Source organism: Amblyomma mixtum, chromosome 8, assembly GCF_055824585.1.
Source record: "Amblyomma mixtum isolate Tamu chromosome 8, ASM5582458v1, whole genome shotgun sequence".
Classification (NCBI taxonomy): domain Eukaryota; kingdom Metazoa; phylum Arthropoda; class Arachnida; order Ixodida; family Ixodidae; genus Amblyomma; species Amblyomma mixtum.
This window is the reverse complement of record NC_143019.1, coordinates 10,652,431-10,665,979: the sequence shown is the minus strand read 5'-3', so window position 1 is coordinate 10,665,979 and position 13,549 is coordinate 10,652,431. Positions and strand designations below refer to the sequence as shown.

At 47.2% G+C, this 13,549-nt stretch overlaps 1 protein-coding gene across 1 annotated transcript; it reads left to right on the top strand.

Annotated features, from left to right (window-relative positions):
- The first annotated feature begins 277 nt into the window (after nucleotides 1–277).
- Nucleotides 278–13,214, top strand: LOC149331301 (uncharacterized). The gene is made up of 5 exons (XM_089555447.1): nucleotides 278–598; nucleotides 9,027–9,134; nucleotides 9,224–9,241; nucleotides 10,314–10,415; nucleotides 12,716–13,214. The coding sequence occupies exons 1-5, from the start codon at nucleotides 523–525 to the stop codon at nucleotides 12,952–12,954; spliced, it is 543 nt and encodes a 180-aa protein (XP_089411573.1). The 5' UTR covers nucleotides 278–522; the 3' UTR covers nucleotides 12,955–13,214.
- The last annotated feature ends 335 nt before the right edge of the window (nucleotides 13,215–13,549 follow it).

Below are 13,549 nucleotides of genomic sequence, written 5' to 3'. Positions count from 1 at the left end.
TACATGCGGATTCACGCTCTCTGCAACTTCTCCTAGCCACGTATTACAGCTCTTCAAGACGCACCGTACATCCTCTCACATCCCCCCCCCCCCCCCCCCCCGCCTCCTCTGTATCCTCCTGAATCTACGTTGTTCGCACTGCGTTTAGGGGAGAGAGTGTGAGTTCGTGCAAGCCTTGACCGGATATCCTAGGCCACGACGGCGACTTCATACACGAAGACATGGCAAAAAGAAGGGGGAGATACTCAGTCAAGTTTGTTGCTCGCGTCATTGTTTTTGCTTTCTGTTCGCTGGTTGTGCTCATGCGTTTGTGAGGGTGCGCGGATTTCTCCGGTACGCTTCCAGGAAGAGCGCTAGAGGCGGACGCACGCACGCAAGTGCAAGTGGGCAAGCAGGGTATTGAAAGGGGCACTTGGAGAGGGTAAAGCTGTACCGGCAGTGATCGCTCGCCCAAAACGAACTCGCCTCGCTTATTCTTCGAGGTCCAGTCTCCGCAGGAATAATTCTACGCGTCGGTGAGCGATGGACGTTTCGGCCAGGGTCCTGTTCATCGCCTCGTGCGCGTTGATTTTCGTTTCCGTCGCGACGGCCAAGGAAGGTGAGTTCAGGAAGAGAAACCACGGCGTTTTAATTTTATGAGACTTCTGTGTTGTGTTGCAAAAATCATGGTGATTTTAACTAACAGCGAAAGTAACGATTGTACACGCACTCGATTGAAGAATCTTTTCTTGTCATCGCTACGTCATTGTCATTTTCTTGTCATTGCTACGACTGCATAGCAGCAGTAGAATCCATTGACAGGCATAAATTAAGAGAGCAGAAATTTTGCCATGAAAACTTTATTCGTTGTATGAGGAGCCCTCCTTTAAGCCCTCCTTTTTTTCTTGTTATTTTTAAGCTAACGAGGTCCCTCATAGCTTGAGTCGCTTTGGGACGTTAAACCCCAATAAATCAAACCTTTAAGCTGGTTTTTCTTGTTATTTTTAGGCTAATAAACTACATGCACTGATTGTTTTAGCCAGCGATATAATTGTGTTTGGTACGCAACCTACCACATCCGACAAAAGAACAAAAAAGAATTGTTCTTAGGAGATATGTGAAAAAAGATTATTTATGAATACTTCAGCCGTCTTGACGCATGATCATAGCAGGTTGGGACATAGCTCTGCCGAAATATAAAGCTACAGACACGCACAAAACAAAACAAATGGCAACTAAGAACAAATTCAAGATATTCACTTTGACTGCAGTCCCGTAGTCACAACAGAGGCACTAAGTAGTGCCTGGCTACGTAGAAACACTTCTATGGTCCCGAATAGCTGCCCTATACTCTACCATACCCACATTAGGACAGTGGGGACGGGCAGCTATTGTGTGTACGTCCACAGCCGTAGTCTGCTCCACGGCAATTTGTCCAACCGAAGTCGAGAAAACGTCTTTTATGCCGTGCCAACACCGCGGTTAGAAATAAAGAAAATCATATCTCCTCGGTTTGTGCTGTACGGCTGGGATGGTGTCGCGAGCCAGTCACTTTCTTTTTTGCGGTTCCCTGTTCAAGTGACAAGTACCCACGACAAAGGATTGAGCAGGGCTTGATGATAGCCTCAAGAAGGCAGATTTCCACACACAAGAGACGATAACAGGGAAGATGGCGTCAAATGATTAAGGAATTAAGAACCTTTAAGTATGATTTTGAAAGCGCGTGTATAGAATTACAATCTGCCGCGAAACATAGTGATCCGAGCATCACCTTGTTTTATGTATCGTGAGGTAAGACAGGCACTCAAACTAAAAATGCACGCTCATGCTGATAGAAAACTATGCGCTGTAGCTACACCTCAATTCTCGTTTAGCCAGTACACGATGTTACCCGCACTGTGCTCTTTCTTACCGCGCCTTCTTATGGCTTCCGTAACAGACGCCTTCATGAGACCCCAGTGTTCGTGATGGCTCGTCGTAAGAGGTCGGCTCTGTTAAGGCGCGACCTCTCCGTTCTTTACAAAAAAACAGGAGACGTTAATCCGTTCCTTATATCGTGGCTTCTATTATGTCATTTAATATCTAGACAATGGTTGTGTTCATACCCCGTGCCAACTACACAGAAATACCCCTTTAACGAAGCAACACGCAGCGGTTTGTTTTCGGGAACAGACGTACATATCATGTATTAAGTGTTTAAGCTTTTAAGGTAAAACGGGACATTATAAGCTGTCGTCCTGCAAAGCTTACTACACAACGCATTCCCCAGACGAATCAAAAGGTTATTCATTAGCCATGCCCTCGCGTGAAAAAAAAAAATGAAGTGGCAAATGCTTCCGAAGAAGCACGAAAACAATCAAGGATACCAAGCAACATAGGATTCAAACAAATACGCTATTGGAGTGCGCATGTAAAGAAACAAAGTTGTGCGAAATCTCACACGAAAACGCCACTGCACCCACCTCAAATCAGTTGCTGCTGAAAAAATTTCAAAACACTGCACCATCAGTCGAGCGAACATTTTGGGAAGCACTCCAGTACTGCGGTGGCAAATTGGCAATGGCGGATGTTGTCTTGGAATCCGGAAGGACCGCTTCTTGGTTCACGACATGGCCTAAAAACTTGAACTCCTCGCAGGAAACTCGAATTTTTCTGCTTTTAGAGTAAGGCCTCATGAACTTATGGCCTGCAATACCTCCTCGAGGCGACGCAGGGGCTCCTCGAAAGACGGGGCAAAAATGATGACGTCGTCCGGGTAGTCCAGACAAGTTTGACACTTCAACTCCGCAGGAACGGTGTCCATGAGCCTTTAGAAAGTCGCGGATGCCGAACAAAGACCATATGGCATCACCTGAAACTCGTAGAGATGAATGCCGTCTTTTCGCTGTTCCTCTCGTCTACCTCAATCTGCCAACACCTAGCCTTCATGTCCATGGAGGAGGTATATCTGGGGTTGCATAAGCGATCCAAGGCGTCTTCAGTTCTGGGCAGCGGATACACATTCTTTTTACAGATGTTGCTGAACCGATGTTAGTCAAAGCACAATCGTAAGGTGCCTCCTTCTTCTTCACAAGCACTACAGGTGCCGCCCACGGGCTCCTAGAAGGGCGTATAACGCCGTGGGCGAACAATTCTTTCACTTGTGGGCTGATAGCCCCACGTTCTATCGTACACACTCGATAAGGTGACTGTCAGTGGTGGGACTTTTTCATCGGTAATAATGTGATGTTTCCCAAGATGCGTCCGCCCGACGCGTGGCGACGACGCGAAGGCACTACGGTAGTGATTGAGCAGTTCCCGAACTTGATCTCGCTGCTCGAGCAGCAGGGTTGGGTTAATGTCGTACTTAACACCAGCAAGTCCGTCGGACTCAGTTGTTGAAGCAGTTCTTAAACTGTGCACACACCCAGTTTAACTAAGAGCGTCAATATACGCCACAGTTGTCCCCGCGTTAAGGTGGTGTTCGCTGCTGAAATTTGTGAGGAGAACGTTGACCTTGCTATCTTCGCTGAAGACAACCGCCATGCCAACGGAAATTCCTCTGTTTGGAAGCAGCAGCTGATTGCTTTCCACGACATGCTCAATTTGCCGCATTTTCTTTGAGCTGAAGGTTACCATTACACTGGAACGTGGAGTCACGGCCACGTGTTCGTCTAGAATGTGCAGCGCCGCTAGGAGAACACTATCGACGGATATGGCCTTCTACGTCGAGAACTTGATGGACTGCGATTGTAGATCAATAACGGCACCGTTTTCGGTTCGAAAGTCCATGCCGAGGGTGACGCCCTGGGAGCGCTCGGCTAGCACGACGAACGTTGCCGGGAATGTTTGGCCTTGCATGGTTACCCGCGACGTGCACGTTGCATCTATTCTCAGAAAAAATGGCTAATCAAGATAGCTTTGAAATCTTCGCAAGACGTTGTTGTTGTTGTTGTGACAGAGAAGGATGAAGAGGAAATTGCACGGGCCTGCTACTGGCTCTAGTCAAGCCACCACCGCTGCCACGTGCAGATAGAAGAGAGTTAAAAGATCACAGGAAAGAGAAAAAGGAAAGAAAAGACGCGCGTCGCAGCAACAACTGCGTCCGCCGGAGCGGACGCTGCTCAAAAAGAAGCGGCCGAAGCCGCGCTCGCCGAAGCGACGTCCAGACACTGCCTGTTCTATTAATGAGCCCGTGTAGCTGCGCAGGCTTTGCTTGCCACTTGCACGGATCAGCTCTGCAGAATGTTTATCAACATTTTGAGACACAAGAAAATTACGTGGTCTTGTAGTTTACGCAACAAACCTCCAGCATATTGTTCTAAATAAAAAATTCAGGGGGCACTTTGTTGTCCTAAAGTGCGTTGAGGCGAAAGCCTTAAGCGCAGTGTTGCTGCTTGTGTCACTGATGTGTGGTTAAGATGTTAAGCTTCGCCTCCAAGAGTGGAACGCGACAGCGTCTTGCAACGCTGCCAGAGAGTCCACAGAACGCCATCGCCCGTTCGGTTTTACGCCTTGCTCGTCGGTAAATTGGTTTTTGAGGAAAGGGAATGTATCTGTCTCACATACCTCGGTGGACACCTGAACCTCGCCGTAACGGGAAGGAAGATGGGAGTGAACGAAAACACCGTATACACCAGACGCGCCTTTGTTCATTCCAAACCACCCAGCTGGCATGGCGGAGTGGTAGCGTGCTCGTCTCGCACTCCGGAGACCGGGGTTCGATTCCCGAGCTCGACCAGTTTCCTACTCAGTTTTATTTATTTATCAGACCTCACTATAAAGGTTAATTAGGCTAATTAGGCAATTAACTCAACTCATTCGCACTTACTTGGAGCATCACTATACGATCCCTGTAATGGTTGCATGATTACTACCCAAAGTACACTTGGCCCCGTTTGAAATTCGCGCGCTGTGACGTCATGACCGCTTCGACCAATTGAAAAGCGTGAAATTTCTGTCGACAACTTCTGCTTACAACGATGAGGCATTAAAGGCTTCCGCCTTAATAAAATAAGGGCAAGCAAACAGTTGCTCCGGCGTTCACACTTTCATGTCTGCTGCCGTGGCAAGTGGCAGAGAAGAGTGAATCATGGAAAATCGTTTTTCAGGAAAGGAAACGGCGGAGCAGTTGTGTCATATATCGGTGGACACCTGAACCGCGCTTTAAGGGAAGGTATAAAATAGGGAGTGGAAGAAGAGCGAGAGAAAGAGGTGCAGGAGTGGAGGGCTTCGGAATAATTTCCACCACCTGGGGATCTTTCACGTGCACTGACATCGCACATGCATCACACGGGCGATTTTATGCCTCCATCGAAACGCGGTCGGGTTCGAACCCGGGTACTCCGGCTCAGTAGAAAAGCTCCTTAACCGCTGAACTACCGCGGCGCATATTATGCGAAGCATACTACTTTAGCTACCGCTTCAGCCCTTCACCGTGGTTATGCGCCTCCAAATCACGTGATACATGACGTCACACCACGTGACACGATGACGTCACGACAGTGGAGAAACGGGGGCCCACCTCGCGCCATCGCTGTGGTTGTGCGCCTCCAAATCACGTGATACATGACGTCACACCACGTGACACGATGACGTCACGACAGTGGAGAAACGGGGGCCCACCTCGCGCCGTCGCTGTGGTTGTGCGCCTCCAAATCACGTGATACATGACGTCACACCACGTGACACGATGACGTCACGGTAGTGGAGAAACGGGGGCCCACCTCGCGCCGTCGCTGTGGTTGTGCGCCTCCAAATTACGCGACACGATGATGCTTCGCATTCTCCAGGCTTAACCAAGTTAAGCCTCAGCCATTTTTATTCAAAATGCACTCACACTTTACACAACACCAGCGCTCATTTCGTTTCGCATTAGTCGAAACGGGGCCGAGATTTGACCCCACGTCTTCCATCTGAGAAGGCGAACTGTGTAATCACTGAACCACTGCAGCGGGTAATCCACATGTGCTGAGAACCGTGGTGTCGGGAGTTGCAATCTGCACGTTGCAGCCCTCCTTTCCTGGGTCGCTTGACCTGCCGATACCGACAGATGCACGCCGTAGAAAACACTGTCAGCTGAACGAAAGCTGCGAGAGCGAGGTGACGGCTACCGCAAGCGAACCAATTACGCTTGGGGCAAAGCCTACCTGACACTAATTAAGTCTGCGCATGCCGGAGTGATCACTGCTGTGGGATCATTCTGAAAGTCTTTTTCCTGTTTCGTGCGAGCAATTGCTTAGAGTCACTGGTGCAAAAAGGTAAAAAGGCAATGTGCAGTATTATATTGATCCCATAGCTCTTTGATATTACCAATTGCGAAACATTCCATATGTTCCAAGTATCAGAAAAACGGAAATGTGAGGTGGCCAAAATTCGGGTATTTGCTGATTCGGGTATTTGCCTACGTGGTCATGCTGTTTCTTTTACTGCACGCTCCGTCATTAATTCCGCCTTTATTACTTTCCTGGAAGCGAAAATGCCTGTGCTTTGGTTTGGTTTGATTTAAAGGGTTTAATGTCCCTAAGCGACTCAGGTTATGAGGGACGCCGTAGTTAAGGTCTCCGTAAATTTCCACCACCTGGGGTTCTTTAACACGCACTGACATCGCATAGTACACGGGCCTCTAGAATTTCGCCTCCATCGAAATTCGACCGCCAGTGCCGGGATCGAACCCGCGTCTTTCGGGTCTGCCGAGCACCATAACCACTGTTAAACCACTGCTAAAACAAAGCCTGCTAGTTAGCAGGCCTTAGTTTTATTCTGATGTAGTACGCCGCTGATAACGCTATGCCAAAAGCAGCGCTCTTCTATCTCAGAAAGCCTATTTTTAAAAACTGTGCAAAATTTTCGGTGAAACACCTTGTATGTGTGGGCAATAGTTTTATGCGAATGTGTTACGGTTCATCCTTATCACCCTGATCCGGAGTAGCCTGCCGGATCGTCCGACATTCTTGGGCGAAAATTTTCAATGTGAAAAAACTGTAAGGTACTTGTACAGAAATATTAAAGGTAATGGCCTATTCTTCCAATATGTTGTAGAAGCTTTCTTTTATAATGTTTCCATCGCTAGCACCCAGCAGTTAAGACTGCCATAGAAAACCAATAGGGAATGCTTTTCGCGATAGTAAAAACGTTAATAGCAAAAAAAAAGAAAAAAATTGAAGCCTGCCGACAGGACATCTGCGGATATACTGAAATCTGACCATATATGAAAACATTGCGCTCATGAACTCTTTCCCGTTGAAAAATGATTTTGTCAAGAATTGTCCAGAACATTCCTCATGATCAAGGGTATCCCATCTGCAGATGTAACGAATATCAAGCGGTGACCCAAATCAGGATATATACACCACAGCAGAAGTATCGCAGGTCATGCCTTTGATTTCCAAACAAAGCAAGTCGAGCCGCTGAATTACAAGCAAGACGCGCTTAGCATGTGGCTGCCGTCAAAGAGCGCACATCAACACTGATATGCTATACAGGTGAATAAGATAGCACAAACGTCACTGGCCCATTGTTTCCGGTGCAGAGGCTGAGATCTTTAAAACCGACCGACTGCACGACAGGGTCTCCTGGGTCGCATGTGTAAGACCCCTGCCTTAGTTTCTTCATTTGACTCGTTGTGAACGTCTTTTCCTAGGCACGATTTTCGTCTATGCCTGTTTTCATTACTCTAAAACGCCGTAAGCAGTCACGAAAGTGCATGTTCGGGCCGAAGATGTCCTTATACAGGGTGTCCGGGCTAACTTTAGCAGGGGTTAAAAAATAAGATATTTGAGGTAGGTTAGGGAAACCACTTACATACAGCTACCAACCGGCTTGTGCATCATAGGCAATTTTAGTTCTGCAATTAATTAATTAGTAATTAAGATAATTTTTCTAAATGCGCAAATATTGACTTTAGACAGCAGATGTGAATAGCAAAGTTGGAAAGCACCTTCAGAAACCCCCATTCTATTTATTTGCTATAAAGAAAGCCTCACGTGTATATTTTTTCTGAGCCCAAAAGAAAGCCCGCGAAATACAAAAAAAAATCACGAAACTAGCGCATTCGCGCGCCACGATTGTGCTGCTCTCAACCGTGGCTTGAGTGAACGAAATGAGCTGCTGGCAAGGCGCGACGACTTCATTGCTCCGGCAGGCCGATATGTTCACGGTGGTTGCGGCGCCCGCGCGAGCCAGTCTGCAAGCGCGACGTTGCAAGTTTATATCTTATTTTGTAACCCTTGGCTAAAGATGACCTGGACACCCTGTATACAGTATAAAGAGGCGTGGAAATGCACGAAAAAATATGAGATGTAAACGTTTTTTTTTTTCTACACTAGCGGCAGTTATGTCTTATCTCAAATGACTGGTAATTTTGTTGTTTTACATTGGTTGATGTACACCGAAAGGGGTCATCGTATTAGCGTGTTGTGTCACAACCGAACGGTCCCGCGCTCTCAAGCTGGCCAGTGACACTGTATGTGTAGGTGCAATCTTGAATCACGTGATCCCTTGTGCACTTTATTTCAGAATGGAGGCTTCTGATATATGTCCTGGGGGTCGACGTGCTACCCTCGACCCCTCCCCTTACAAGCGTTCCAAAGTTGACAGATTGTCTGTAGACCCTGTGCAGTCAGCGTTATATAAGTGGTTAGTTGATAGAAAACAAAGGGTTATGATACACATAACAAAGAAGACAACAATGAATGTAACAAGGGCAAGCATGAGTAAATTTGACTTTCGTTCATGATAGTGATGATTAGTTTAGGAAATTAGCTGAGCAATCATTTTGACAGAAGATTCTTAGATTCTTAGTTTCAGTCGCTACTGGCGTTTATCGTAGGTAGTTGGTTGCAGTCAGATGTAGGGTTGCCTCTTTGATTCCACTCATTTTCGTTTACACGTTTTTGTCCATCAGTGCAACGCACTTTAATCTGTGCGGAACGTCTGTAGTCGGTCAATGCATACAATTTTTGGAGGCCAGTTTTCAGCTTGGCTGAGGGTGCAGTGCGTAGGAATTGTGTGCTTTTCTTTTTATTTCAAAGTTTAACGGCTCATTTTGATACACCTTCTTCCTGCAGAAACCAAAGTACACGCCAAACCGGCGTGCAAAGACGTGGCCTTCGGCTGTCCCGTGGGGTATGAGTGCCGGACACCCGAGAAAGGATGCAAGAGTCACTGCGACTGCTGTGAGTATAGCTCATGCACTGCCTGAGCTGTCATGTTCGCCGTAAGGTTTTTTGATAACAAACTTTTGTTTCTTTTTTCTTTTTTACAGATGACCCAGTAGCCAACAGTGAGTGTGACCTCTTCTTCGAGCCTGTTCTCGTGATACCCCCGCAACGGCCCCCTTAGCTGCACGAAAATACGTGACGCGTTCATTTGGGAATACAGGGTGTTTCAGGGTATACTATAAGTAATTCTCAAAAATAGGTTTTTTGAGGCAGAATTATGGCCTTTTAGCATAGTATTAGCAGTGTTGGCGGGCACAAGAAAACGCTGACTAGTCTTAAGTAGTAAGCCGGTTAACTAAATTTTAGTAATTAAGTTTTTAACTATTAGAGTTAGGCGCCTAGTTTCAATTAGAGATTTGTAGCCGGCCCTTAGTGATAGCCATATCAGTTTTGAGAATTTCGAAAACGCGATTACCCTTCGCACTGTGGCTGGACAGAATTTGGCTCTTTTGGCTAATTACGCACACTGTAAAGGTTACATTTCCTGCATATTTTTCGAAAGCGCATGTAGTTTGCACGATATTAGACTGAGGTTGAGGTCTGATCGAGGTTAAGATAATCTGAGCTGTTAGCGCCGCAGAGGGAAGTTGATGAAGACGACAATGCGCAGTGCACAGCGCGAGAGAGTGTGCTGCAGCATGGTTGCAGTTCAACACGAGGCGTGATCTTCCGCGAAGATATCATAGTGCTCTCGAGCAATGGCCAGCGAAGATGATCTCTTCGTGCCGCCGAGGGTTTGAAAGCCAGTCGCGGCAATATTTATTTGTTTGTTTAGGTCAGGCTCCAGCGACGAAACGGCTTTTGCAGCTTTGTCGTGAAGTAAAGCTCCTGCTCTAAATATTTAAGGCATCCAGTTAGAACCTGGTGACTGTGCTGTGCCTGTGTCGATGTATCGGGAGTAGTTCATTCTTATTTCTTTGTGTTCCACTCTGAATGCTGCCTTTGGAGAAGAGGTTTATTTATTTTTCTGTTTATTGGCGGGACCCTTAAGATTTAGGTCGTATAAGACATGATGGAAGGAAGGCTATGGTTACCGTTCATACCTGCAACGCTTTCCATTTATTATTCTCGGCGCTCACTGCTCTCCTTCTGTTCTTTTATTTTTACGTGAATTTTTCTCGCTATCTTCCCCAGAGTCCCTACCCCAGGGATGCCCCATCCGCGTCAAACCGTGCGAGGAGGGACGATTCTGCGTGCCGGACACGACGGGCGAATGCTACACGTGCAACTGCGACAGTGAGTACGCATTATGGCTGCCATACGCGACTTGCCTCCGCGCACCCGTCATACGCGGAAAACGTTGCTGCGATCTGTCTGCCACTTAACGTCGCAGACTCGCGACGGGCGGCAGTTTCGCAGAAGTTCCTCCCCTTGTCAGACAAATTGGGCAATGACTGTGAAGGCGTAGCGCCATCGCAAAGAAGGCGTTCCTCCATGTCTGGCATTTTCTTTGTGTGTCTATTAGTTGTCTACGAACAAGCTGGAGACATTGCTAATGTCATCTTCGTGATGTCGTCGGTGTTCACAGCGTGGACATAAGTAAGATGGCGACTACTGAATCGTGATCAAGGGGAGTGGACTGATCATTGCTGTGTTTCTTTATTTTCTGCTCTTATAGTGTACAGGCTTATGTTGGACGAGGGTGGGTATCTTCTTTGCCTATACCGTTTCGAGTGTAAAGGCAACGCTATACCGTTGCTATGTCACCTCCAGTTGAAAAATGGTATAGCAACGGTACAATGTTTCCAGCACTATCGGTCCATGAAGAAGTTTTTTCTAACCAACTACCAGTGCCTCGGGCTTGATTACGACAAATTGATGCGCAATCTTCGAAAACAAGGCTTCAAAAACGCACTCCTTCATCATCCCTGCCCAGAAGGCTCGGGACAGACCTTCACACCGAGATGGATGGTGCATGCGTCTTTCCTATCCTCACAACAAAATATTATTACCGTAATTTCAGGTATACAGTTCGCGGCCAGTGTGATGGCACAAATTGGGCTCCGAAAAAAACATTTTTTGCAGGATTTTCCGCGCTGGGAACGTAGTCCGCAGGGCCCAGGTGTGCAGTGCGTGCATAAAAATGCACGCACAACCATGGTTAAAAACCTCTGGTTCCTGGGTCGAAAGAAGACGCGTTTTTTTATCGGTATCTAGACTCGTACCTTCCTCATCGGCGCAGACGTTCGCAAGCCTGCTTTAGACAAATCGTTGAAGACCACTTGACATCGCGTTGTAGGATTCTATTACCCGCAGACACACTTGTGACTAGGTGTGCGTTCCTCTAAATCGAGATAGCAAGTGGCACGAGTAAGCATGCGTGCAACCATTCGGCAGCACGTCTGTAACAGAAGCAAAGCGCAAGTACTACCAAACATAGTGATACAATCGCTTTGGGCATTTAATTGTATAATGGGCTGTACTGAAAAATAAATTATTGTACAGTTCGGGCCTACAGACAGCCCGCAGGGGGCTGGATTTTATGTTCAAGAACTTTTATCACTGCGCATCTATAACCCACGGACTAAACACCAGAAATGTCGGTACTGTTACATCTTAAACGTGACACAATACTCATGGGCGAGCAATTAGCACTTACTTATGTCTGTGAGTGCTGCTTATATTGGCAAATAGTGCCGCTGTGCTATCCTTCCTTACTATATCTCCTATCTCTGTTTCACCTGCTTACTTCCTACCCTATCCTTTTTACTTCCGGCTAATGCACATCAAGTGACCGACGAATATGTGGCAGTCTGCATGGCCGGCCCCAATCTGTTCCCTTCCTTTTCGTTTCTTAAAACGATATAAACCACTGCCACTACTGGTGCTATAACCTACTACTGCTACTACTGCAACTACTACTGTAACTGCTACTACAACTGCTATATGTCCCAGCTGAAGTCAAAAGGAGAAGATAGATTCGAGTCCTACACTTGATGCGAACCATTGATTAGGTGTGACTTAAGTCAGTGAAGCCCCGCCGCGGTGGCTCAGTGGTTCCGGCGCTCGGCTGCTGGCTCGAAAGACGCGGGTTCGATCCCGGGCGTGGCGGCCGAATATCGATGGAGGCGAAATTCTAGAGGCCCGTGTGCTGTGCGATGTCAGCGCACGTTAAAGAATCAAGGGTGGTCGAAATTTCCGGAGCCTTTCACTATGACGTCCTTCATAGGCTGCGTCGTTTTGGGACGTTAAACCCCAATAAACAAACATAATTCAGTAACATAAGAGTTTGCAACGAAAAGTAAGTGTTACCGGCTGGAAGTTTCGGGGGGAGCTTAGGCTCATATGGGAAGATGTAGTCAGGACAAAGTGTTACGTAGGCAGACGCAGAACGGTATTTTGCAAGGCTAACGGTAGGTGCGATTGTGCTAGATCAGGTGATAATTGACTGATGATGATGTCAAAGATAAAGTATAGCTCCGGCTGCTTGGGCCGCAAGCCCATAAGGCTTACACCTCATCTCGTTAAAGTGGCCCTTGCGCTGTCTGATTCCATTATGCACTGACCCAATCTCTCTCCGCGCATGCACACTGCAGCGCCATGCGGCCAGGCCACGGGCCGTTTCTCCTGCCAGCCCAAGGAGAACCAGGCCTGCACCCGTCGCCTGGCCCGCGGCAGCTGCCCCGTCTGCGAGTGCGAGGAGTGCCCGCCCAGGGTGTGCCCACGTGACTGCTACGTCATCCAGCTGGACGCCGGCTGCAAGGAGGTGTGCATCTGCACCGGAAAGGACGGCGTGCCGTTCGCCCTGCTCAACAGCGCCACCTACTCGTATTAAAGAGGAAACAGACAGAGGAAGAGGCTACTGGTCGTGTACCATTCAAATTAGGAAGCAAGGCCCCCAATGCTGGCCTCTCTCTCGTCTTACAAGAGGCTTTCTTTAAACATTTTCAGATCGCACTGAATTTCTTGCAGCGCCCCTCCGTCGAAATAAATCGTCTCAATAAAAGTTGCAAACTACATGGCCTATGAGCACGTGCAGATTGCATTATTATAATAATGGATTTTGCGTAATAAAAATTTTTGTGCACGTGATAACACACTGTGTGCCGTCTTAAAATGTGGTACGTGTTTCTTCCATACACTTCTATTTCCATTTCATTTTTTTACTTCAGTTTTTCTAGGAATACAAAAAATAACTCGGACGGCAAGAAAAGGGCAGTGTTGAATCCTCGCTTGACTGGCCTCACCGCCCCTAAGTATTGACAGCAAGCAATAAGATAAATAAAGTATTTCAAAAATGACTCAAGCACAAGCATTCAGAAGTACCAATTACAACATCACTCAGTGCACAACTCGGCGTGCAAGAATATAAAGACAAATGTATCATGAAATACCTGTTTGCACAACAAAGAGAAAAAGAAGAAATGGAG

Excerpts from the sequence above, each read along its gene's own strand:
- LOC149331301 (XM_089555447.1), top strand. The coding sequence starts at position 523 with ATGGACGTTTCGGCCAGGGTCCTGTTCATCGCCTCGTGCGCGTTGATT. Across the intron at positions 599-9,026 it reads CGTCGCGACGGCCAAGGAAG|AAACCAAAGTACACGCCAAA; the intron begins GTGAGTTCAGGA and ends TTCTTCCTGCAG. Across the intron at positions 10,416-12,715 it reads CTACACGTGCAACTGCGACA|CGCCATGCGGCCAGGCCACG; the intron begins GTGAGTACGCAT and ends TGCACACTGCAG.